The following is a 27,443-nucleotide window of genomic DNA, read 5'->3' as shown; positions in this document are numbered from 1 at the left end:
TTCTTCTTTTCTTTCTTTCTTTCTTTCCCTCTTTTCTTTCTTTCTTTCTTTCCCTCTTTTCTTTCTTTCTTTCTTCTTTTCTTTCTTTCTTTCTTTCCCTTTGTTTGTTTGTTTCTTTCTTTCCTTCCTTCTTTCCTTCTTTCTGAATTTGAACTCAGGTCCTTCTGACTCCAAGGCCAGCTCTCTATCCAGTGCGCCCCCTAATGGCCCCTCTGGGTAACTTTCTAAGAAATTAAGTTGGAGAGAATGTGCTGACCTGAATTGGTAGAGAAAATTTCCTGATTTTGGAGTCCCGTATGCCAATGAAACCACAGGTGCGGTCCCATCTCTATCTATGGAACTGATACTCTGCACCATACATTTATAATCCACTTGGTTTCTATGTAAATTAAAAGGCTGATCTCCTAAATCTGCAATGCATCTCTATGAAAAGACCCTCTAGTCATCCATGGCTGGATGGATCCTTAGGTATCTGGAGATCATCCATCATCTGTAGCAGAGATTCTTAACCTGGGGTCAATGAACTTTTAAAAAAAAATTTAAAAATAATTGTACTGTAATGTAATTTGTTTCCTTTATAATCCTAGGTATTTTATTTTATACATTTAAAAACACTTTTGTGAGAAGGACCCATAGGCTTCACCTGCCTGTTATGTGTCCAAAAAAGGTTGATTTATAGCAAGAATGTCAATAATAACGTGATTCAGTCCTCCAGCAGAGTATGAATTCATTGGTCATTAGACAGATTTCATATTTAAAATGCTGCCAGTTAAATTAAAGTATATAACTGATCTAGGAACTTTATGATTCTTAGTGCTTTCTTTTCCCCTTTCCAACACTGTGCCATTGATTGTCATTGGGCTGTGTAGGGCTCAAAGACATTTTTTTTTCCATTTTTATCTACTTCATAGGTCACCAGAGGCAGAGAATTCATCACTTCATGGCTAGCCGTCTGGTGATGAGCCTCTCTTTGCTTAGCTGGGTTGGTCCTTAGATGGCAGCCCCAATCTGTTGATGTATCCTTAATAAAATAATTTCCAGCTTGATAAAACCTGCCAGAGTTTATATTCTACTTTGAGAACTCAGTGTCATCTCTATGCCTTGATGAGACGTCAGAGGAGGAATAAAGTGGAGGTTTCCTTTGAGGCAGATGCAATTTCTTGGCTAATACTCTAGAAAGGAAAAGGCTACTAGCATTAAATATTTTCTTTTTGAAAACATTTTTATTGATATCTTTTTTTTACATCACATATGCTTCCCAAAGTATGTCTTTCTCTTCTTCCCCACCCTGAACTATCTTTTTTAACCAGATAAAAAGGAAGGGAAAATACTAACCTAAGTATTGAAAAAGTCAGACACAATGTACAGTGTTCTGTACCTGTAGACCCCAACCTCTGCAAAGAAGGGGGAGAAGTGACTTCTCATGCATCTTCTTTGACAACAGTCTTGGTCATTATAATCTCACTACCTAAATTGCTTTGTTATGGATCATCTTTTCATTTACATTATTGCAGTCCTTGTGCATAGAACTAGAATTTCATTATAAAAACATTCCCTACTCTGATCATGTAAATCACTAGAGCTCTGGAGAATGCATGAAAAATTCTGCTCTAAAGAATTCAGAGCGAGGGAATATCAGTATGGACAGTGATTGCAGAGGAGAAAAAGTTGTATATTGTTTTACAAAATATTAGGTTCAGCCCGACATTTCCAGTGTTATTACATTAACTTTCCTTGTTTGACCTTTGGGATGAACCTTGATCACTCACAATATTGTTGGGATCATAGGACTGGAGATTGAGTTAGAAGGAACCTCAGAGGCCATCTAGTCCAACCCCCTTATTTTATAGAAGTGGAAATGGATGCTCAGGAAGGGTTAGTACCTAGTCTATTGACTAGTAAGCTAGCAAAGCATTTATCCTGTGAAATTTTTTCTTCTAGAAATAGCGTAAATTTCCCCTTTCATTGGCAGTGATAGACTATGGGGGTAGAATGTTGTATCAGTTGGTTTGTGAAATTTTAAAAAATTGTTCTTGTTGAAATGGAAGGCTGATTAATGGGGTGATGGTTAACGTGTGTACAAGGGGTAGATCTAGGAGAAAACTGATATAAAAAGTAGTAAAGTATTTTAAAAGGATTTTTGGTAGAATGCAAAATATAAAAGCAGTGCATATATATCAACAACTAAAACCAATTTGTTTCAAATGAAAAGAGACAAAAATTTAAAATGAATGTGAAAATTTAAATCATTATAATCCAAAGTATTAATTAATTAAGAGACCATCTGCATGCTTAGCCAGATATACCAAGTGAAACAGATCTTAATGGACAACAGTGAGTCAGGTAGATGTATAAAACTATCCCTACACAAAACTACATTTTTTTTTATTTAGTAAGTGTTCATTTTTAATAACAAGTTGCTATCTAATTCCTGGATTCATATGTGATTATTTGTAGGTAGGAGAAAATAATGTTTTTCAGTATAGCAGGATTTGGTCGCTTTTAAGCTAAAAAAGACGTGCCTTCAGTATGTAGCTAGTAATGAGAACAGCAGCTTAAAGGAATATAAATGAATTGATTTTTTTTTTCAAAAAAGCACTTTTAATCACAACATGCTCACAACCTGACTTAGTGATGAGAGTCGAGAGGGAGGGAAAAGCTAAAACAATCTTCTGGAGAATCTCTGTCTTTGAAATATAGCCCCTGGATATCTTTCTTTAACTTTTTTGTAGCAGAAAATGGAAAGATTTATTTCCTCAGTAGATATGTCTTATTCTGGTGTGTAATTCTGAGTTTTGCTGAGTGAAGCAAAGTATTCCTGCCAGATACCAGGAAAAGCTCATCTTTTTTTTTAAACTTCCTCTGGGTCTGAGGCAAAGTCAGGGAAAGAAAATATTATTTTTATCTCTCTCATTATATTTGCTCTTATAGAAGCAGGAATGATGGTGGAGTCAAACCAATGGATATTTATTGTTTACTTTGGGCCTAGTCTTGTGTTATAGGGAATATGGAAGACAAAAGAGGAAGAGGAGATAGAATCCTCTGACTTGAGGACTCCACAAAAGTCAATTTTTGATTCTAACCTGGTAGTGGAGAGCATAAACAATAATGATATGGGGCACGGGGGAGGAATTGGAGAGCAGAGAGACTGGTAACAGGGAAAGCATGTAGAAGGCTGCTACAATAGATGAGATGATGAGAGTCTAATGACTATATGAGTAAAGAGAAAGGGACAGACAGACAGAAGAGATTCTGGAGGTACAAGGGACAAGATTTGGAAACTGACTGAATATGGAGGGTGAGAGTAAGATAGAGGGAGAGGAAAAAACCAAAGAAGACTTTAAAGTTGTAAATCTGGTTAACTAGAAATATGGTAGCCATCTCAATGGAAATATGGAAGTTAGAGGAGGTTTAGGAATGATTCATAGGAAGTTAATATTTACATAGCATTTTAATGTTTATAAAGCATTTTACATTTTTTCTCATTTGGCAAATCCCTGTGATACAACAACTCTGGATTATTATCATTTTCATTTTACATATGAATAAATTCAACCACAAGGAGGTTGTTACTTATCTATGTCATATAGCTAATATGTACCACAAGCATAATTTGAATCTATGTCTTCCTGACTACAGGTCTTTTACTCTTTTGCTCTATTTTGAAAACACGATCACAACCTACCCAAACAGAGATATCTATCAGGCATTGGAGTTTCAGGGAGAGAGATTAGAGCTAGACAGAGATGATTATTGAGTCCATGGGAGCTAATGATGTTATCAAAAGATAGGGTATAAAAAGAGGAGATAAAACTTTGTGTAACACTCATGATTGAGGGGATGATCCAGCACAGGAGCCTGAGAATGGGCAGTCAAATCAGTATAAAGAAAACCGAGAACAGGCCAGTGTCATAGAATCTAAGGGTATTCAGGTGAGTGCTCAACAGTGTCAGAAACTACAATCAAGAGGCATGAGGACTGAGAAAGTCAGATTTATCACTTCAAAGAGAAGTGAGCCAGATCTGGGCTCAAGAGAGAGCTGGCCTTAGCAATTGAGAATAGGACTACAGAGAGGACTCTTTAAGGTGAGAAAGACACCAAGGCCTGGCAATACTGGAGTTGTAAGATGTCTTGGCCACATGTGTTCTCTACATATGTGTCTTGCTACTATTGTGCTCCTAGTTTGTGCCCACTCTTCCCTCGGATGCTTTTTTGGGGTATCTGTGGGAGAATATGCCCCAGGTTTATGGGGGGAATACTTTTGTAGCTACTATTCTGTCTATGCCATTTTAGGACAGACTAGTTATGTTAACTGACTGTTAATAGAAAGTACACGGGTGAGGAATCCTGAACTATATAGTTTTAGGAGTGGCCACCCACGAAGTACACTAGAAGCTGTCTACTTTATGGGAATCCAGCTCTTAACAAGGGTGAGTGAAGTTGGGGGTGGTTATCCCAGAGAGGGTTATATATATATATATATATATATACACACACACACACACACACACACACACACACACACACACACATATACACATACATACATATATATGTGTATATATGTGCACATAAGTATAAATACATATACACATAGATATATACATACGTATATATACACATATGCATGTACATATGCATAGATGTATGCACATATGCACATATATGTATAAACACACATATACACAGATAGATATACACACATGCATATACACATATACACACATACATATACATACATACGTACACACATATAAAAGCACAGAGATATTTGGGCTTGTTTGTGGGTGGCAGGGAAGGAGCTAGTAGATAAGAAAAAAATTGAAGATGAAAGGGGTGGGGGGCAGCAGGATAATTGAGGGCAAACTCTTGGAAGAGATGGAAAAGGATGAGATTCAGGGCACAAGTAGAAGGACTGGTCTTGGCATGGAGAAGATCCACCTCTTCTTCAGAAATTAGATCAAATAAGAAGAGATTTGTGTTGTGGAATAGGGGGAAAGAGGAAGCTTATCACAGCTTTGATATTCTCAGTGAAATAGGGGAAGTGAGCTCTTCTGCTGAAGGCAAATAAGGCTACCTTGCAAAGGAAGACAAATATAGTTGTAACACAAACGCTCATTTTCATATCTCTTTAAGGCTCATAAAGTTCTTTTTCCACAGTAACTCTGCAAGGTAGATCATGTAATAATCTCCATTTTACAGATATGTGAATAGCCATAGTTTCCTCATTTGTAAAATGAACCGGAGAAGGAAATGGCAAACCACTCCAGTACCTTGGCCAAGAAAATCCTGAATGGGGTCATGAAGAGTCATACGCAACTGACATAACGGAACAAAACAACAAAAATAGAGAGAAGTTCAGTGACTTGACCAATGTTATACAGAGAATAAGTGGTAGAACTAGATTTTGAACCCAGGTATCTTTTTGTTTCAGGTCAAGCATACTCCCTTTTTTATTTTTAAATTTAATTTAATTTTCAGAGTTGTACTTCCTCTCATTTTCTCCATCCTCCACTCCTCCTTGCTCCCTCCACCAGTTGAGAAAGCAAGAAAAATAAAACCCATGTTCAGAAATATGTCCAATCAAAGAAAACACATTCTCACATTGGTCATGTTAAAAAATTTTCTCCGTCTGTACTTGGAGTCCATTAGCTCTCTCTCAGGAGGTGGGTAACATGTTTCATCTCAGGTTCTCTGGCATTGTGGTTGGTCATCGTGTTGATCAGAATTCCTAAGTCTTTCAAAATCGTCTCTGTAATTCTGATGTTATTATATAAATTGCTCACTTAATTCTGCGTCAATTCATACTATTCTTTCCATGTTTCCTTGAAACCATCTCCTTTGTTTGGTGGTACAGGAGACAGAGCATTGGACTTGGAGTCAGGAAGATCTGAGTTCAAATCCTGCCTCTGATACTTACTACCTGTGTGATTCTAGGCAAGTCTCTTTATGCCTCAGTTTCCTCACTTATAAAATGGGGATAGTAATAGTGCCTACCTCACCAGGTTGTGAGGATTAAATGAAATAACATGTAAAGTACTTTGCTGCCCTCGAAAAGCTTTATAAATGCTAGCTATTATTAGCAGCATTTCTTACAGCACAACAGTATTCCATCAAATAAATATACCATAGCACATCCAGCCATTCTTCATTTGGTGGGCACTCCTTCATTTTCTAATTCTCTGTCACCATGAAAAGAACCTGTTTTTGTATACTTGGGTCCACTTCCTCTTTCTTTCATATCTTTAGAATATAGGTCTAGTAGTGACATTACTGTGTATGCACAGTTTGGTGGCTTTGGGGACATAGTTCTAAACTGCTTTACAACATGACTAGATCAAAGCGTACTTTTTTAAAAAAAGTTTCTTTGAATCTTTTTGTGGTCCCCCATCTCAGTACTGAGAATAGTGGAAAAAATTTCATCCTGAGCCCTCTGGTATCAAAATATGTTGTTACATCAACCTAAAATCTGATCTTTTTGTGTTATCTTCCTTTATGTTGTAGTTTTTATGTATCTTCTCTTGGTTCTTCACTCTGTTCATGAAATCTTCCTGAGTTTTTTTGCATTTCTCCTAATTTGCTTTTTCTCAAGGCACAATCATATTTTTTTATATTTACATAACATCATTAATTATTTCCTCGATCTATGGATATCTCTTTGTAACTTTTTTTTCTATCACAAAAAGTACTTTTGTGGATATTTTTGGCAGATACTACTTTTCCCTCAGTCTTTGACTTCTTTAGGCTATATGTTTACTAATGATATCACTGGGACAGAAGATATAAACAATTTAGTTATTTTTCCTGCATGATTCCAAATTGTTTTTCAGAATGGTTGGACTAGCTCATGGCTCTGCCATTAGTTTATTGTTATTCCTGTCTCCCACAGCCCCTCTAACATTGAATTTTTTTTTCTTTTTATCATCTTTGCCAATTTGTTGGGTATGAGATGAAATTTCAGAGTTATTTTTAATTTACTTTTTTTAGTTATTTGGAGGATTTTTTCATAGAGTTGTTGATAGTTTGAATTTCTTCTTTTGAAAACCCTCAGTTCCTACCCTTTGAGCATTTATCTAATGGGGAAAGATTCTTGGTCTTATATTCCTGTACATTCCACTACAAACAACATTCTTCCTCTACAGAATAGAATATGGTGAATCTTTCATTCCTGAATCTTTCCCTCCAAACTATTTTAGTTGTGCCTTTCTTACTGGAGGTTTGCCTGGGCATTGCAAAGAGGCTGATAGCACCCTTCTGTACACAAGATTTGCCCCAAGTTGAATTAGAAAATGAAAGCCATAAAACTTTCAACAAAGGAAACAAACCCTTTAAAAAACCCTTTCCCATCAGGAACACCTCATATACTGAAACTTTTTGAATTTTCTTTTTTTAAAAAAAATTTCTAGTGCCCCCCTCCCCCATCTCTCCTTCTCCTCTAAGGATGGATTACTTTTTTTGATAAGTGAAAAACTGGGTATGTGTTTAATTTTCCCTCACTTTAAAATTCATTTCTGTACATTGCTTTCAGACATGTTCAATTTCTTTTCAGCAGTAACCACCTGCTGCTATATGCTATTAATTTTTGAAGGCATGGTTTTGATTTTTGCTTTCTTGGGGTGTTAGCATATTTCGGAGAAATTCTCAGGAAAATTTCAGTGCATATTGCCCAAGTTGAAGGATCTCATGGCTGATGACCTAGGGAAGGTAACAGTCATTGTTTTTCCAGCAACTCACAGTTGCTTACTTACTTAAAGAATTTAGGTTGAGGAATATTGGAGTAATATTTTTCTTTACTTGTTTAAATATATTATATATGAAATATTCATGTCTTTATAGCTTCATATCTTTGTAACTGACTCAGCAGACTAGTAATGAAAAAATGTTGGTAAACTGGTTTCCAGATGATTGCTTCTGTTATTTGGTGTGGAAGAATGGTTCATATGGCAGGAAATAAACTCTCTTGATTAATGAATACTGTTCATAGCTTTATCCTGGTGATCCTACTACTAAGATTGTACCTAAAGATTTTATTAAAAGAGGAAAATACCTATCAGTATAAAATTTTTCATAATAAATTATTATTTTGTGCTGGATCTGTAATTTTTATCTCTACATAATCAATACTTGCTCTGAAATTTATAGTCTTAGATAATTTGCCAGGGGGTGGTCAGGGGGCAGTGAGAGGTTAAGTCCTTTGCCCAAGGTGACACAACCAGTATATATCAGAGGTGGGACTCTAAGCTGGGTCTTCATGACTCCAAGTTCATCTCTATATTCATAGCTACTTTTAGATTTATTCATAATAGCAAAAAAGGGGGAGGGAATAAATAATCCACATGTCTAGCACCTAAAGAATGGCTAAATCATTTGTGGTTTTTAAACATAAATATTATTGCACTTTAAAAATGATAAATACAGATAATACAAGGAAATGCAGAATATGAAATTATTTCAAATTTTAAAAATCTGAATCAGAACAGGAATACATATAGTAAGTTTCTGTAAATGCAAATAGCTATGAAATTGAGAGATTCTTTTGTAATGAGCATGACATAGTAGAGACATAGCTAACTAGGCATAATTAGAAGAGACCCGAGTTCAAATGCAGCCTCTCCAACTTACTAGCTCTTTGATCATATTAAGCCTCTCTGATCTGCTTATTCATCTGCAAAATGATGACAATAATGCTCTGTGATTAATGAATTGACTTTGTTTTATTTTTCTGCCCAGGGACCTATTTCTTCTTATTATACTCGGCGTTATGGTTTCAACTCTGAATGTAAAGTGATAGCCTTCACTGGAGACAATCCAGGTGAGAAGAACATTGTGTGTTTTCAGAAATAGATGTTTGTGAATGAACATGTCAATGCACAAGAAAAACAAATTGGCAGGACCATTACACATAGTCACCACTTCTTAGAATAGCTTTTTCATCCTTTTTCATCATTCTCTTATGAGGTTTGCACCACTGTCCTCCTTCCATTGTATTCCATAGACTCGTAGAATTAAATCTTACAGGATGCAGGGACCTGATCTAGGCCCAAGCTCTTGTCCTATACAAGAACTCCATGGTTAGCATTTTCTTTCTTTTTTTTTTCTTTTTTTAATTTTTAGAATTTTATTTTTAGTTTACAACAAGTACTTGAGTTCCAAATTTTCTTCCCCTCCCTCCCCTCCGCCTCTCCCCACAAGATGGCATGGAATCTGATATATGTTCTACATAGACCTTCTCATTAAACTTATTTACACAATAGTCAAGTTGTAAAGAAGAATTATGACCAATGGAATGAATCATGAGAAAGAAGAAACAAAACCAAAAAAGAAGAAAAAAAAGAGAGAGAGAGAGCAAAGAGTTTGCTTCAGTCTGCGTTCAGGCTCTGTAATTCTTTCTCTGGATGTAGATAACTCTTTCCATCATGAGTCCTTTGGAACTGTCTTTGAACCTTGTATTGCTGAGAGCCAAGTCTATCAAAGTTAGTCATCACAGAAGCAATATGTCTGTGGTTGTGTACAATGTTCTCCTGGTTCTGCTCCCCTCACTAAGAATCAGGTCATGTAAGTCTTTCCAGGTTATTATGAATTCCATATGTTCCCCATTTCTTATAGCACAATAGTATTCCATTACATTCATATACCACAAGTTGTTTAGCCATTCCCCAATTGGCGGGAATCCCCTTGATTTCCAATTCTTTGCTACCACAAAAAAGAGCTACTATAAATATTTTTGTACATACGGGTCTCTTTCCCACTTGTGTGATCTCTTTGGGATACAGCTCTAGAGGTAGTATTGCTGGGTCAAAGGGCATGCACATTTTTACAGCCCTTTGGGCATAGTTTCAAATTGCTCTCCAGAATGGCTGGATCTTTCCACAGCTCCACCAACAATGTAAGTGTTCCAATCTCCCTATGTCCTTTCCAGGACCACCCCGTGTTTTGTCGTGTTAGCCACTCTGACAAGAGAGATGTGATACCTAAGAGTTGTTTTGATTTGCATTTCTCTAATCAATAGTGATTTCAAGCATTTTTCATATGCCTATAGATATCTTTAATTTCTTCCTCTGAAACTGCCTGTTCATATCCTTTGAGCATTTCTCAATTGGGGAACATGGTTAGCATTTTCAATGGACTCATCCACTCTCCACTTGCACATTTGCAGTAAACAGGTGATCACTTCTTCCTGAGGTAGTATTTTCCATTTTAGTTTAGCATGGACTCATGACTTTTTCCTATATTGAGCCAAAATCTGTCTCCCTATAGCTTCCACCCATTAGTCCTCTTTCCACCCTCTCAAGACATACAGAATAAATCTACTTTCTCTTCCTCATTAACAACCCTTCAAATATTCAGAGAGAACATATTTTCTCCTGATTGTTTTTTTCTTCCAGTTTAAATATGTGTTTCCTCCATCCATTCTCTATGACTTAGGTTCTAGTCCCATAACTGTTTTTAAACTTTGTGTAATAAAAGAAACCTTTTTTATTTTTTAAAATATGATTTTTGACTTTAAAAAAATCTCTCTCCAGGATCTCATACACCTTGTCCCTTTCTCTGGATTCTCCTTTTCCTCCTGCCCTTTAATTGTGGGCACCCTCCAGGACTTAGCTCCCTAATTTTCAAAGGGCAGCTGTTTAAAATGTAAGAATCTGCTTTCTTGCTGTAGCCCTTTGCCTAGAACCTTAAGCTCTGCACTTGCAAAAGAGATTTGGTTCAATTCAAGAAGTGTCTGAGAAATCACTGAATTTGACCAATGCTCTTAAGGCTCCTCTGAGAATAGCAGTATATCTTGATCTCTATAGATATCAGTAAAAGTCCTCCAGCTCTGATGCAAACATTCAGCTAACAAAATATTTTAATTATAGGACAGCCTTTATTTGAACCCACAGAAAATACCCAACAACATAAAGGTTGTACATTGACCCGTAAACAGTCATGACAATTTTCCTTTCCTCTCCTCTCGGTCACACCTTCCTCTAGGGATGATGCACCTCTCCAGATATATAGTGCTATACTTTGTGGTTTGGTGTTTCCACCCGAGAAGGGAATCAAACTTGAGATTAAATCTTTCCTTCCACTGAGCCTTTCATAGGGAGCTATACAGATCTTCAGAATTTTATAGTATTAGCCCAAGATAATATTGGGGTATAATATTTGGAGTTCCCCCAAAAGGAGTTTGGTTGTTTGGTATTGCCAAGAAGTCAATCTTCTTTTCACCAGAGCTCCACATTCCAAATATTGGAGCACATTTGCTACCAAAGACCTTGTTGTTCTTTTGGCACCAGGGCTGTGTGCTTGCTCTCTTCTCTAGACAAAGCTGGGTCTGTTCAGCAATTCGTATTCTCCCTAGGAGGTGCTGTCCAGACCGTCTTGAATCCTGAACTGTTCAGAATTCGGATACTAACAGCTGTAGAGCTGGAAGTGACCCCAGAGGCCATTAGGCCAACCCCTCATTTTAAAGATGAGGAAACTGAAGCTCATGGAGGTGAAAAGATTTGCCTGAGTTCATACGGGTAGTTTGCCTCAGAAGTGGGATTTGAGGTTAGTGCAAAGGCAGTTCAGAGGAACCAGGAAAGTTCCTGGGATGCTAGGACCAGGGCTGTTTTCTCCATACTATGATGCCTCCTATTACTGCCAAAGCTCCTGCCATCTCTTGGGCCTTGAGGTACAGTACTCACCTCCCTTGGGGCCACATAGTTTCTCCCTTTCCATGGCTCTCATCTCCCAGGCTGAGGTTTTACCATTGCATCTTCCCATCTGGGTGTTCAGCCTTAGGATGCAGGAATGATTGCCCCTCACCCACTAGTTATAGGGCGAGCCGAGGCTCGTGCTAGGCCCAAATGAAGTTTTTTCAAGTGTAATTTATTTTCTTTTTAGGTTGCAACACACACACACACACACACACACACACACACACTCACATTCTTCCTGACCAAACCACTTGTCTTGCTCTAACAAGTGACCAAGAGGGAGTTGTGTGACAAGGACATTTTAGGGGGTACTTAACAATGATTGAAGAGCACAGATAGTCTCTCTCTCTCAAGGAGGCAGAGCTCATATACCTGCTGAAGAGATTCAAGGTGAAGGGAGCAGAGAGGGAGAGAGAGAGGCTTTATATCAACCAAACTGGTTCTGATTAGCTCTAAGACATCTCAGGTCTGGGTCACTGAAGCCAAGAGAAAGGTTATCCTAGATCATGCAGAGGAGCCTTCATAGCCTCTGGGCAAATCGCCTGGGAGATGGCCCAGTGGCTAGTGCTGTTTTTCCCAGAAAGGAAGGTAGCAGAGGTCAATTCTAAACCACCACCAGCAGCAGAACATAGCCAAAGAGATGGAGTTGTAGTACAGCTAAGGCTGTGGACAAGATGGACACATGAGTGCTGGATACAATTAAAGGAGAAACTGGGAATTGATATGGTGGAAGATGAATCCCGCCTGGCCAGCAGAAGGCAGCGAGCTTGGAGGTAGCGATAGAGATTATTCCAGTTCTTGAGCAACCAAATTTAGCTGTATTTCCACTTGAACTTATAAAACCTCATGCAGTAATGATAGTCAAAAAATAATAATAATAGTGATTATAATTATAATGCTGATGACAATGATAAAAGCTAACATTAATGCATACTTTAAAATTTGCTAAGCACTCTTTATATATTATTTAATTTAATTTTCAAAACAACTTGAAGAGATAGGAGCTATTATTATCATCACCATTTTACAGATGAGGGAACTGAGCCTGGAAGCTAAGTGACTTGTCCAGGGTCATACAGCTAGTAAGAATCTTTCACAGGTTGTGAATTGAGGTCTTCCTAACTTCAAGGCCGGGACTGTGCCGACTGCACCACCTAGAATTGAAGGTATAGAGTGCCAGTTATGTTATTCTCAGTGCCAGTTGTCATTTTATGGACACTTGCAATATCTATGTCTATACCCTATGCAGGGGCTAGGCCCCTGTGTATTGAGTGACAAGGAATATCCTCATCATTGGATGACACCGATGTGAGTTTGATTTTCCCTGGAGAAGTCATGACCATCAGCAAGTAGGTAGACACCATGACTAGTATGTCCAGATCCTTCACCTTGCTGACATCAGCATTGATTGGGACCAAGTTGAGTCTGTTCAAAGTACAGGCAAAATATTGCATGCAGTAAACTGGGACTTTGAATACCTCAGAGAGCCCTGCTTTCTGGTGAGGAAGCTTATTGCTGTTCTGGAACAGCAACCCCACAGAAGCAGGATTGTATTTTGTTTGATGAACTGGAGAGATTAGTGGTGGAAGATGGCAGCAAAAGAACACTGTACCTTTCACTTCAAGAGCAGATGTAGAAAAATTGGATTTTAGTGAGTCTCTAGTTCCTACAGAGTAGAAAGATCATCTAAGGAACAAACTCACCATGGAGACTAATGGTCTTTGACTTCATAAATGGGACATGTGGTATGCCTGTGAAACAATGAACAGACTCTACCTCAATAACTCCTGACCTTTTTGACATTATTAATGGAAACTAGAGTAATTACCTGAAGAAACTGTTAGTCAGTGGTACCATAATGGAGTCTTGCACTCTGTGTGACTCCATCAGAGGGGTGGTATGGAAGGAGAGAGGAAAGATCTGGATATATGTAGGCTATCAGACTTTGAACAAGAAAACTAAGTTGGATCAATGCCCCGTGCCAGAAGCTCAAGATATCTTGGAGGGTTGTTTATGAATCCAAATGGTTTCCAGTGTTGAACTTATATAGTGACTATTTTCTGATACCTATAAAGAAAGGTCAGGAGAAGGTGGCCTTCATCTACTCAGTTAGAATTCTACCAGTTTAGAGATATACCCCAAGGAATTTCTTAGGCACCTACCCCTTTCCGGTGGCTCATGGAGAATGTGCTTGATAACGTGAACTACTTGGAAGTGTTGTCCTACATGGATGGTATCAATATTCCAAAAGGCATTGGAAGAACATGAGAAAAAGCTAATGGAAATGTTTGATCACTTGGAAGATTCTCATCTGGAGCTGCCAATTTATAAATAGGTACCAATTCTCTAGAGATGAGGTAACAAATATGTAGCCTTGTGACCCACAAAACTCCCAAGTGTGGCCCAAACCAGATTAAAATGTCATTCAGAAATATTTAACAAAACAAATAAAAATACAATAAAACATAGATAACATTACAAGAAGCCTGTAGGGATCTTTAGATACAGATTAGAGGCCCTCATTTCTATTTGTTTGACACCACTATTTTAGAGTGTCCATCAGATACATGAGGGACATAACGTCTTCAGGAAGGAAGGAAGAATTGACTCTAAAAAGAGAGAAGCCCTTGTCTCTTGCTGGTTCCTGGAGAACTTTTGAGAGTCAAAGCCTTTCCTGAGATTCAGCGGTGACAACTGGCAATTTATTAAGAACTATGCCATCCTCACAGCATCTCTCATTGATCTGGCTCATGTATGTGATTCAGAAGAATTAGAAGTAGTTCTTGTATTCTGATCAGTGTTAAGGCAGAAAGGCATATTTTTGGTCCTCAAATGTGGCCCTGTGACTGAATTCAAACTCCACGGAACAGTAGTGGCAGTAATACTAGTAGTAGCAGTAGTAGTAGTAGCCTTAGGAGCAGCAGCAGCAGCAGTAGTGACATTGATAGCGACAGTTGTGGTGGTGGTAGTAGTAGTAGTGATGGCTAGCATTTCTATAGCACCTACCATGTGCTTCACAAATATTATCTCGTTTGATCCACCTCATTTGACCCTATCAGGTAGGTGCTATTATCATTCCCGTTTATATTTCAGGGAACTGAGACAGACAGAGGGGTCAGTGACTCGCTCAGGGTTACACACCAAGTAATTGTCTAAAGCTGAATTTGAACTTGGGTCTTCCTGACTCCGCTGGGCCTCCTAGTTGACCCTGGTGTCCATCGGGTATATTGTTTGATCATGTGGCAGTGACTTGGGGTTGTGGCGGGGCATAGTGGTAGGGCAGGTTGTAAGGCCCTTTCACCTTCCCATCAGGATGATGATCCTTCTCCCACACCTCTTCTCATAGGAGGGAACCCATAGTCCTTACAAAGGCAGAGTCCCTGCTTTGGGAGGAAGGTTGAAAAAGAGGCAGACTATGGAGTCTACCTTCTTTTGGTCCCACCGGATCAGATCTGGGGTAGCGGGTTGGGATGGAAGAAGGTGAGAGAGGATGCAGAGCACCCGTGGAAGCATTAGCCTTGGCGAGGTAGAATACCACTTCATCCTCTGGGGGCAGGAAGGAGTTATGGACTCCACAGATCCGTGGCTCTCCTCCATCTCTAAACAAATCATTGAGACCCTTCAGCTATTTTCTGATGAAATTTCATTTTGAATTGTAGGATTGCTCTATGTTATTTTGTTAATGCCTCCTCTGAAACAAAAGAAAGGTCCAAAGTTAGCTGCCTAATAGATTCCCTTTGGTTTTTCAATAAAAAGAGAACTTGGTTCCTGGCATCAATGCAGGCATATAAGTGTCTCATTCTGCACAAGGGTGCTCCACAGCCTCTTCTCATTCCCATATGGGAAATTTTGTTTGGGTTCCAAGGAGGCAAACTTAAACAATGCTACTCAATCACTGCTGCAGCGGGATGAGCCTTCCTTTCCCATTACTGAGAATTGTCCAAATTGTTTGTTTATGAGCCCTTATTTTGCACACAGGAAGCACTTAATAAATGTCTCTTGTATTGTTCTGTTGATTGCAATAATAATGTGGCTTTGTGCTTATTTATTGATTAAACAAAGGCTTCTCTTTATCTTTTCAGCATCATTAGCTGGAATGAGACTGGGAGAAGGTGACATTGCAGTAAGTTTTATTTTTTAAAAGAACATCATTGAACTAATACGTGTTCATTCATAAAGAAACTCATCACATTTCATTTCTCAAAGCAGGGTATCCCCTAAGGGTTTCCCTCTGGATTGCCTTCAGACCTAGGGAGTGAGGGGAGGGGCACCAGCATGTTGAAGTATCACTTAAAGGCTGCCAAGACTTCTTCTAGCATTGCCTTATCATGTGAAGGAAGGAGTGAGGTCCCAGAGAAAGAGGGAGGGAGGGAAGGAGAGAGAGAAAGAGGGAGGGGTGGAGGGAGGCAGGTGGGGGGAGAGAGAGGGAGAGAGAGAGAGAAAGAGAGAGAGAAATATTGGCCTGAATCAGTGTAACTGTCCAGTGGAAAACAATATCATATTTATTAAGGGAAGCTGTTTTCCTTTGCTAAATGAATAGCCTACGGTATTTCTGGCAGTGCGCCTTCCTAACTTGGGCCTTCTTACCTTTTAGTAGCTGTACAGTGTGAGTCATGGAACTATAGAATGTTAGAATCACAGAACCATGGAACCATAGAATCTCCAACTACAAAGGGACTACAGAGGCCATGTGCTACCTCCATCTAATCCTGAAGCGAGGATTCTTAACATTTTTGAATCATGGACCCCTTTGACAGTCTAGTGCAGCCTATGGACCCCTCTTCAGAATAATGTTTTTAAATTCATAAAAATAAAATACCTGGGATTATGAGGGAAACCAATTATGTTGAAATATAGACATCAAAATATGCATTTAAAAATATTCATAGCCTCCTGCTTAAGAACCCCAACTGTATAGCATCCAGGATAAGGAGCCCTGCAGTCTCTGTTTGGACTGACAACATTCTGTAGTGGAAAGGACACTTATTCTGAAGTTGGAGGACCTGGGAGAAAGCTCTAGCTCTGCTTGCTACCCGTGTAACCTTGGACAAGTCACTTAACCTAATTTCCTCATGTAAAATGAGGTAGTTGGACTAGATAGCCTCTGAAGCCCCTCCTAGCTCTAAATCAGTGATCTTATAGTGTTTAAGGTGAGTTTGCAGCTCTAACGGTTCATGAGTTTATATGTTTGTGTGTATATGGTTTCAGGGGCTGGGTAGGGAGACAGTGGGGAAAATAAGGCTGCAATGTATGTGGGGAGAAGCTGGGATCATGCTTCTTCTGTATCTTATTGACTTAAAATGACTTAAGGTGCTATTTAAGAAGACAAGTAATTTTTCACAATGGTCTTAATTTCCTTCCACACGCTTTCTGTGGTAGAAGTGTGATGTTGCTTTAGGTATGCTTTCTTATTTCTTAGGTAAGCCTTGGCACCAGCGATACACTGTTTCTTTGGATCAAGGAGCCAACCCCTGCTTTAGAAGGCCACATCTTCTGCAACCCTGTTAATTCTCAAGAGTATATGGCCCTTTTGTGGTAGGTTGTTTATATTTTGTGGTCTGAAAATAGCATCCTCACTTTCATTATTGTATTAAATTGTGTTGAAACCTAATACACAAAATCTTTTTTTTTATAAATTTACTTTTTTATTTTTAGTTTACAACATTCAGTTCCACAGGTTTTTGAGTTCCAAATTTTTTCTCCCCCCCTCTCCTCCCCTCTCCCCCCAAGACGGCTTGTAATTCAATATGGTTTCTATATTTACTGATCTCTGTTCTACATATACCTTCTCATTAAACTTATTTACCTAATAGTCCAGTTGTAAAGAAGAATTGTAACCAATGGTTACAATCATGAGAAAGGAGAAACAAAACCAAAAATGAAAGAAAAAAAAAAGAGCAAATAGTTTGCCTCCATCTGCTTTCAGATGCCATAATTCTTTCTCTGGAAGTGCATAGCTTTTTCCATCATGAGTCTTTTGGGGCTGTCTTTGAACCTTGCATTGGGAGAGGAGTCAAGTCTATCAAAGTTAGTCCTTACAGATACTGTGTGTCTTAATAATCTCCTGGTTCTGCTCCCCTCACTCAACATCAGTTCATATAAGGCATTCCAGGTTATAATGAAGTCCATCTGCTCCTCATTTCTTATATCACAATAGTATTCCATTACATTCATATACCACAATTTGTTTAGCCATTCCCCAATTGATAGGCATCCCCTTGATTTCCAATTCTTTGCCGCCACAAAAAAAGCCGCTATAAATATTTTTGTACATACTGGTCCATTTCCCACTTGTGTGATCTCTTTGGGATGTAGCCCTAGAAGCGGGTCAAAGGGTATACAAATTTTTATAGCCCTTTGGGCATAATTCCAAATTGCTCTCCAGAATGGCTGGATCAGTTCACAACTCCACTAACAATGTTCCAATTTTCCCACATCCTCTCCAGCATTTATCATTTTCCCGTTTTGTTATACAAAATCTTTAAGATTAGGAGGTTTAACTAAATGAATGCTCTCTAAGAATACTTCCAGCCTGCATAGACCCTATAAAATCATAGGAGGATACAACAAATACAGAAATAACTAGGTTAAAAAATGATACAATACCCAAGACAGGTACAGAATGTTCATTTGTATCATTTTTTTCATGTATCTCATAACCCCTGGTGGAATGTCAGCTCCTTGAGGTTGAAAATATGTCTTATTAACCTTCTGTGTTTTTAAATAGTGTTTTACTTTTTCCCCAATTGTATGTAAAAATTTTCAACATTCTTTTTTTTTTTTTTTTCAATTTTGAGCTCCAAATTCTCTCCCTCCCTCTCTTCTCTCCCCATACCTAAGAAAGTAAACAATCTAATACAGGTCATACACGTTAATCTTGTGTGTTAAGCCAGTGTCTAATATAGTTCTTTGCATATAGTTGTTGCAGACAACTACATTTGGAATGACTAACCGAGCAAATAATTAATAATAGTTTTGCAGTCTAAAGACCAAAAGCTCTGAGTTTAAGGGGACCAGGTTCACTTGTAGGGAAGGTCTCAAAAACATTTGAATTAAGTAGCAGCATTCTTGGCACCCATACCGAACGGGTTTTTATTGTTCAGTCATTTCAGTCATGTCCAATTCTTCATGACCCCATCTGGAGTTTTCTTTGCAAAGATACTGGAGTGGTTTGCCATTTCCTTCTCCAGCTCACTTTACAGATGAGGAAACTAAGGCAAACAGGGTTAAATGACTTGCTCAGGGTCACACAGCTAGTAAGTGTCTGAGGCCAAATTTGAACTCAAGAAGAGGTCTTCCTGACTCCAGGCCTGGCATGGCACTCTATCTACTGCACCACCTAGCTGCCCATACCAAATGGGTGTGTCACTCCAAACATCTCTTGGGAATGCCAGTCTCCTGTCCAGTTAAACTTCCTTGTGTTTCCAACCTGGCAGAACAGTCAGTCAAACTTATATCACTTCTCTTCCCATCTCACCTTAGCTGTCTACACTGTATATTTTAGTACACTCTGGCACTTGTCCCCATGGTTGCTGTCTCCAGTTATGCCTCTTTCCTTGCAGCCTCTGATTGCCCTGCTCCTCACTCTTGCCTCTTGCTTTTGGATGCCAATTTCTTCAGTTGTATACCTTCTGTTCTACTCTCCAGTCATGTGCCTCTTCTCAACTGCCCATTTCATTTGTCACATCACCTGCTTGACCTTTAGTTATGTCATTCCTGGCCACCTGAACCTCTTCTGCTCAGCCTCCCAACTTCCAGGGCTGTGGGCTCATCATCCTGTAGACAGACATACCCTCTGACCGGCTTTCCGTTGGTCCTTATGCATTCCAGAAATAAGGAGATTCTAGGGAGAGATTCCTTACATCCTTCCCAATACACAAATTTGCAGTCCCCACTAATCACACAAGCAATACAGATACATTTGTAAGCATGCAATTCATTACTTGTTATATAATGTCCCTAAGAAATTATCCCAAATACACACTATACATGCAGGCACACTGTGCACAACATCTACATCAGAGCTGTAGGCAGCTGACCTGGCACATAAGCCCTATACAGAAATATGATATATAGTATATATAGCAAAGTCACATCCCATAGACCTGATCTGTGACATGTGCCATACATAATACATGGCATCTTATATTGAATTTATATACTGTAGAGCATAGACCAAATCAAGAGGTCAAATGTAAGATCACAGTGCAAGTCATATGGAGTACATAATACATCCCCTATCCTATCCAGTCAGGCAAAGTTAGGTGGCATAGGCACAACACCATATAATGTCACATATCAGGGCAGCATACAGAGGACCAAAAGCAAAAGCTTTCCATCCCCTCCCCTTTCCTCCCTTCCCCTCCCATTCTCCCCATCTTCCCCTCCCCTCCCCTCTCCTCCTCTCCTCTCTTCTCCCTTTCCCCCTTTCCCTTTCTTTCTGGGAGGTAAGGGGAGAGGCTGGACTTATTTTACCAGCATGGGGAACTCTGCATGGAAACTTTCTCCACCCATGCAGATTAACATCTAGTCTGTTTTATAGTTTTAGAGAGTTGTCTGGGGGCACCAAAAAGTCATGTGACTTCTCCAGGGTCATACAACTACTACGTGTTAGAGGCAAGACTTTCCCTTTGGTCTTACTGACTTGAAGGCTATGCCTGTATGCCCTGTGCCATACACTAGGATGCTCACAGAGGTCATATACAATACATAATATCACAGAGTGAGTTCACAGACCTGATGCTCCACTATAACTCCATGTAGAATCAATCTCTTTTTCATGGAGCATTGTACTTCAGACTAGTCACTGGTCAGATAGGGCTGGTTCTTCTACTGTGATCTTCATTCCATTCTGTCCCCTTAACAGGTGTATAAAGTTAACTTGATAATCCAGAGCGAGATGACTAAGAATACCCTAAGCTGAATTCAATTTAATTCAACATATGAATAAAGTACCTACTCTGTGTCACCCTGTAAAAGGCACTGGGGCTAAAAAGGTGAAAATGACATAACCCTAGCTCTACTTGGGGTAAAACATTGAATGGGTAAAGGATACCTTAGGACATTGCAGGATGCATGAAGGGAAGGAAAAAAAAAAAGAGGAAGAGAGGAAAGAATAAAAGTATTAAGGGACAGCCTTACAGGAAGAGTTGTTCTCTGTTGTTCTCTCTCTCGATCAGCTGGAGGATCCAGATCAAATGCCAGAAATATGAATCATAGAATTTAGGGCTGGAAGGGACCTTGGGTGTCATTTTGTCTAACCCTCTTATTTTACACATGAGGAAACTGAGTTCCAGAGAAGCGATGTGCCTTGTGAAGACAGTTAGGTGGTATGGTGAATAGAGCAGTGGTCTTGGAGCCAGGAAGACCTGAGTTCAAATCCTACCTCAGACATTTACTAGCTCTGTGACCCTGCATAAGCCATATAACCTCTGTTAGCCTTAGGCTCCTCTTCCTATAAAATAGGGATAATATTAACACCAACCTCCCAGAGTCATTGTGAGGATCAGATTAGGTAATATATGTAAAGGAATTTGTAAATCTTAAAGCGCTGTATAAATCAGGAGTGGGGGAACCTGCAGCCTCAAGGCCACATGTGGCCCTCTAGGTCCTTGGGTGCAGCCTTTTGATGGAGTCCAGGTTTTACAGAAAAAGCCCTTTTATTAAGGGGATTTGTTCTGTGAAGTATGAATTCAGTCAAAGGGCCACACTGGAGGACCTAGAGGGCCACATGTGGGGGCCACAGGTTCCCCACCCCTGGATAACTGCTAGTGACTGCTGTTGCTGTTTGAGGTCACACAGTGAGTCATTTGCAGAGCAGAGACTAGAATTCTAGTCTCTTTGGGTAAGTCCCTTCATTACTCTAGTATGATCTTTAGGGGCCCTTCCAGTTCTAAATTGTATGCTCTCGTGATCCTGTCTCCAGAGTTCATCTAGTTTTGCCTTAACAGAGCCATATCTATATTTCCATGTGGCAGAAATGCACGCGATTTATACTCCACCTCAGTAATAGATGCTCAATAAATACTTGTTTGCCTCATTGCTTGTTACTAGGCTAGAAAAAGTTGGGTTTTCTGGGTTTGAGTGGTTGGAAGAAGAGCTTCTGGTTATGGGGCTCTTTAAGAAGATGGTTCTAGGTATTTATATACATGTTGATCAGCCCTCTGGGGAAAAATTAATTTCAAATTTAACAGTTGTCATTTCTTCTTTCTCTAGCTTTAAGAATGGGTCTCTGATGAGAGAAAAGGTCCGAGATGAATCCGCTTCAGGTTCCTGGGATGAGTTCTCCACAGCTCTACGATCCACTGAAATTGGAAATAATGGAAATCTGGGTATGTGCTCTGGGGGAGACAGAATTCCTGGGACTGTTTTGATAGGGGCTGCTTTTCCTGGGTCTAAGTAGTTCATGTAGAATGAGGAGGACTGAAGAGGACCCTGTGGGATGGAATGAAGGAGACCCCATGAGTAATGCCTGAGTAGCTTTTTCTCTAAGGGTCTACTTGGCAGTACTCAGTCTAAGGAACTCTAAGGTTCTTCTAATATAGTGGAGGATTTTTCAGTGTGATGAGAAGAAGGTAGAGATGAAGAGCTTTTCTTACTGACCTTTTCTCTCTGCATTAGGTAAAAGAATTTATTAACTAGATATTTTAGCTAATAATGGGAAACTCTTCTATACTAGATTAGACCCATTGGATGACTCCTTCCTTGCTCAGTAGGAGTCAACATTGAGACTTGGAAGCTGAAAAAACATCTTAGAAGTGATAGTTCTGTAGTGCCAGCCCTCCCTCACTTAAATCCAATTCACTTGCATGGCATGGCATAACAACCTGATGTTATGGTGCTCTTCAAGAACGTGGAACAAACAACAACAACCCTATTCAAACCACACCTGGAGTACTTGTTTCTGGATGTCACATCTTAGGAAGGATGCTGATCAGCTAGAGAACATATAGAGGAGGGCAACCAGGATGCTGAGGGAAGTGGACACCTTGGCACATGAGGATATATTGAAAGACATGGGAAGTTTAGCCTGGGGAAGAGAAGACAGGGGAACATGTTGCTCTCCACGTGCCAAAGATGATCAGGTGACAAAAGGGTTTGATTAATTCTGCTTTGCCCTAGAGGAGAGAACTAGGAACAATGGGTACAAGCTACAGAGAGGTAGACTTCATCTCAAAACTACCTGACAATGAAAGCTGGCACAAAGTAGAATGGGCTGTAAAGTAGAGGCTTCACTGTCATTAGAAGTCTTAAGCAAAGCAGAGATGATCACAAAGGGGGATATGATAAGGAATATTCTATCAGGTATGGGATTGGCTGGAAGGTCTCTGAGGTGTCATTCAGCTCTGGGATTTTTGCATTCTATCAATCTACCAGCCGACAAGCATTTATTAAGTACCTTCTTTATTCTTGATACTGTGGTAGGCACCTGGGATATAAAGGGAAAAAAACCAAATTAAATCATCACTGTTGCTCCAAGTAAAATTTTTGAAGGGAGACTCACATATATGATTCTGATTTAAAATATACATGTGATATGAAAGTCACTCTATTAATGGGAAGTTTTTGCCTTATTTCATTTAAGAGGAATGCTTCATTTCATATTTGATTTTCCATCAAGCAGCTGTGTAAAGAATCTAATCTATGTAATTTGTAAAATATTAGAGATTTTATTATTTCTCTCAAAAATTCTGATTTCTGAGCATGCAATGGTCAATTCAATTAAAAAATATTTACTTAGCATTTCTGATGTGCAAGATCCATTTTTATGTGGGAGCAGAAACCAGATTATAATAGATTGAGTAGGGAGTGGCTGGGGAAAAAGTGGAGGCCTCAGTGAAGGCAGCTTATTCTTTCTCAAAGTTTGTTGAGGAGGCAACATGGAATACCAAGACTGTTAGATTCAAAGCCCCCTTGGGCTCATTCTCAACCTGGGATCAGATCTTGGCTCTGCCATTTATTACCTGGGTGACCACAAGCAAGTCATATAACCTTTCTGGGCCTCAGTTTCTTCATCTGTAAAATAAGACTGTTGGATTGGATGATCTCTAACATCCCTTCCAGCTCTAAATATGTCTCCTTTGATAACTTAAAGGACACATATACACACCTTTGGAACAGATATTTTTTTAAAAAAATTTTTAGGATAGGAGAAACCAAAACGTGTTTATTGATGGTAGCAATGGAGTCAATGGGAGACATTAAAAATAGAGGAAAAATAAAGGACGGAAAATCAATGGAGTAAGTTCTTTAAGGATGCATTAAGGGAAGATAACCCGGGTAAGGGTGAGAGCAGAGCCATTTCTTCTTCAGATGGGGGGAAGGAGGAAAAGAAGAAGGTGAAGAAAGAGATATTGAAAGGGAGAGAATAGAATTTGAGTGAGGAAATTCAAGTTAGATGAACTGAAATCTCACAGAATAACAAAAAGTGAAGCTATCCACTGAGGAGATCACTGGGGTGCAGGGAATATGTGGAGCAGGAGTTTGAGGAGGGAGAGAAAGGTTTGGGACAGCCATTGTGGGAAATTCAAGAGGGAATCAATTGGTTTTGAATAAAAGGTGTGTTCTATCACTGATTGCATATATCTATTAGCTCTGTAATATGAGAGGTCTCGTGGGTTGAGTCATGATCATTCTACCCAGTCTAGTCTATTATATTCAGATGTAAAGTCAAACATTATCTCCATAACATAATACATTCAGAAAATTAAAAGTCATCTCAGGTTAATTCAAACAATTTGTTGTGTTTTCAGTCCCAATGATGGTTTGATGTGTCTGAGATTTCATTAGTGTGAGTATTGCCTCCACCAATGCAAATCACAACCCTTTCTCATCCCATGTAATTCTCTTCCATATTTTCCCATAAATTTCCATAGAAAGTCTAATTTGAGAAGTAAAAGCATTCTTTTTATATTTAAATCTCTGGTGTATACATCAAATTCTTTTTAAAAGGTGTCCTCAATACAGTTTGATTGAATCATTCATTCAATAACATATATTCAGCACTTACTTTGTCCAGCACTATGTTAGGTATTAAGAGAAGTCAAAAAAAATACAACCCAAGCAGTCAACACATGAAAACCCAGAATCAGAAGAGAAGACAACCATATTTGATTAGGAATTGCATCTACAACAGCCTGACAAGTGGTTTTTCAACCTTAGCCTGAAGGCTGCTGATGAGAGGGAATCTGCCACCTCCCAGGGCAGGCTCCCCCACTTTTGGATAGCTCCAGTAGTTATAAAGTCTTTTCCTTACATTAAGGTGAATCTTCCAGTTTGAAACTTTACACACACACACACACACACACACACACACACACACACACACACACTTCCACTCATTACTTAGTTCTAGTTTCTGAGCCCAAAAAGAACAAATTGAATTTTTTCTTCCATATGTCAATGTCTTGGATACCTGAAGATGGCTTTCCTGTCACCCTTAAGTCTTCTCTTCTATAGGCTAACCACCCTTCTCCCTTTAGTAACTTTAACCAGTCAGCTCATGGAGTGATCTCGAGGCTTTTCACCATCTTGGTCACTCTCATTCTATGTTCTTCAGCTTCCCATTGTCAGTCAATCAGCTAGAAAGCCTTTTTAAAGTGCCTGTTATGTGCCAGACATGAGGGATAGAAAGTAAAAAATGAAAAAGCCCCTGATCTTGAGGAACTTAAATTATACTGTGGGAGACAACACACACACGTATAAATATATACAAAATATATTACAAAGGAAATACAAGGAAATTTGGGGGATCAGGCCCAAGAGCTGGAGGAGCAAGAGAGGTTTCATAGGCAGAAATGCAGTACTTGACCAGAGGCTTGAAAGGAAGTAGGGACTGTATGGGGGCAGGTGAGGAGGAAATGTGCTCTAGGCATGGGCAACTGCCTGTACAAATGTATGGAGATGAGAGATAGAGTGTTGTGCATGTGGAACAGAGAGAAGGGATATTTGGCTGGACCGTGGAATGATCTCTAATGATATTCTTCATAAAATAGGGCCTGACCAGAGAATAGCAGAATTGTCACTCCCTTAGGTTGGAGCACTGGGGTCTCTCCTAATGTAGGAAATAACTGAATCAGCATTTTCTATCTCCATGTTGCAGTTTTCATTCATGTTTTGTTTGCAGTTTACTAAAATTCCCAGGTTATCGTCAGAAGAATTGCTATCTAGCCCTTTCTCTCCCTTCTTGTATCCACGAAGCTGTTTTTTGGAACCCAACCTTAAGACAACCTTTTTAGCTATAAGGTTCCACCCTATTAGATCTGGCCAAACATTCTAGCCTATTGGGCTTTTCTTGGATCCTTATGCCATGCAGCATGTTAATTGTCCCTGGTTTTGTGTCATCTGAAAATTTAATTACCATGTCATCTATGTCTTTGGTCCAAGTCACTGATAAAAATATTAAACAGCCCAGATTCAAGGACAAATGTCTGGAGTACTTGTGTCAAGACCTCCTTCTAAGTCTTTCCCTATTAGATTGTAAGCTCCTTGATGGCATGGACTATCTTTTTCTTGTTTGTATCCCCAGCACTTAGCGCAGGGACTGGCACATAGTAGGCACTTGATAAGTATTTACTGAATTGAATTGTTGAGTTGACAAACACATTACTGACTTCTCTTTGGGTCTGTAGTTTCATAGCCATCTACAACCCAGCCCACATCTCTTCATCTTGTCCGCAAAGATAGCACAAGAGACCTTGTCAAATACTTTGGTGAAATCCAGCTAAATTATTTTCACTACTTTAGGAACCTTATCAAAGAAGGAAATGGAGGCTTGTCTGGTATGATCTTGAGGAAGCCATGCTAACTCTTTGTGAAGACCATTTCTTTTTCTAGATGTTTACTAATCATTCCTTAGGGGGTGCGGTGGGGTGGAGATTCCATTCTAGTGAAGGACGGAAGACATGTACAAAATAACCACAACACAAGGTAAGATGTGAAAGTGTGATCAGAGAGGCAAAACAAGGGAGGAACCTCAGAAGAGGGAGAGATGACTTCAGATTGGGGTCAGGGCGGATTAAGGAAGACTTCTTAGAAGTCTTAGAAGGTAGCATTGGAGCTGGGCTGATGGAGACTCAGGAACAGTCCAGGTGGAGTTGGCTGGGGTAGGACAGAGGACAGAGGGAACAGAGGAATGTGCATTACATGTTTGGAGAATGATAAGTAGACAAATTTGACTGGAGGGTAGTTATTAAATATGAAAAAATGTAAAAATAGCTATCTACCTTTCACCTTTCGTGCAGCTAGTTTATTGTCAGAACTTTTCCTGGCTTTTAACTTGAGCAGTTTCTCCAAACTAGCCTGTTTCTACTTACACTCACTTTCTAGGTTTTCTGGACAGGCAGATGTTAAAACATTATTGGTGAACATTTACAATGTTCCATTCTGTGACTAAAGGATTAGAGGAGAAAATAGTCTAGTCTTCTGGACTTGATGATCCCTCTGGGGCACAGGAGAAATAGGAACAATGGCTGTTCCTTTACTGTGTGCTCTATACTGGTGAATAATCTGGCATGGGCATGGGATGGGATATTGGACGTCTCAAGATGTGGGCAGTACGTGTTTCCATCATAGTTGCCTGGAAGATGGTGGGCCCATGTGTTCAGGGCTGTCTAATGCTTTACCTTTATGCTGTTTATCCATGATGTTTTGTGATTTTTGCTGACAGAAATTCAGAGTAAAGATAGAAGCGTTAAAGAGTTATTTACCTGTACCTACTGCTTGATTGGGTCTATGGCCACTGTTCTTAACCTGGGGTCC

At 39.4% G+C, this 27,443-nt stretch overlaps 1 protein-coding gene across 2 annotated transcripts in view; it reads left to right on the top strand.

Moving 5' to 3' along the window:
- XYLB (xylulokinase) overlaps window positions 1-27,443 on the top strand; it is a 238,427-nt gene that overhangs the window by 90,398 nt on the left and 120,586 nt on the right. For both annotated transcript variants that reach the window (XM_036738114.1, XM_036738115.1), the window contains 4 exons: window positions 8,731-8,812; window positions 15,767-15,807; window positions 17,104-17,219; window positions 21,900-22,015. In XM_036738114.1, coding sequence (XP_036594009.1) covers window positions 8,731-8,812; window positions 15,767-15,807; window positions 17,104-17,219; window positions 21,900-22,015 — 355 coding nt within the window. The remainder of the gene's footprint in view (window positions 1-8,730; window positions 8,813-15,766; window positions 15,808-17,103; window positions 17,220-21,899; window positions 22,016-27,443) is intronic.

Source organism: Trichosurus vulpecula, chromosome 9 (assembly GCF_011100635.1).
Source record: "Trichosurus vulpecula isolate mTriVul1 chromosome 9, mTriVul1.pri, whole genome shotgun sequence".
Lineage (NCBI taxonomy): Eukaryota > Metazoa > Chordata > Mammalia > Diprotodontia > Phalangeridae > Trichosurus > Trichosurus vulpecula.
This window is presented reverse-complemented; position numbering and strand designations above follow the sequence as displayed.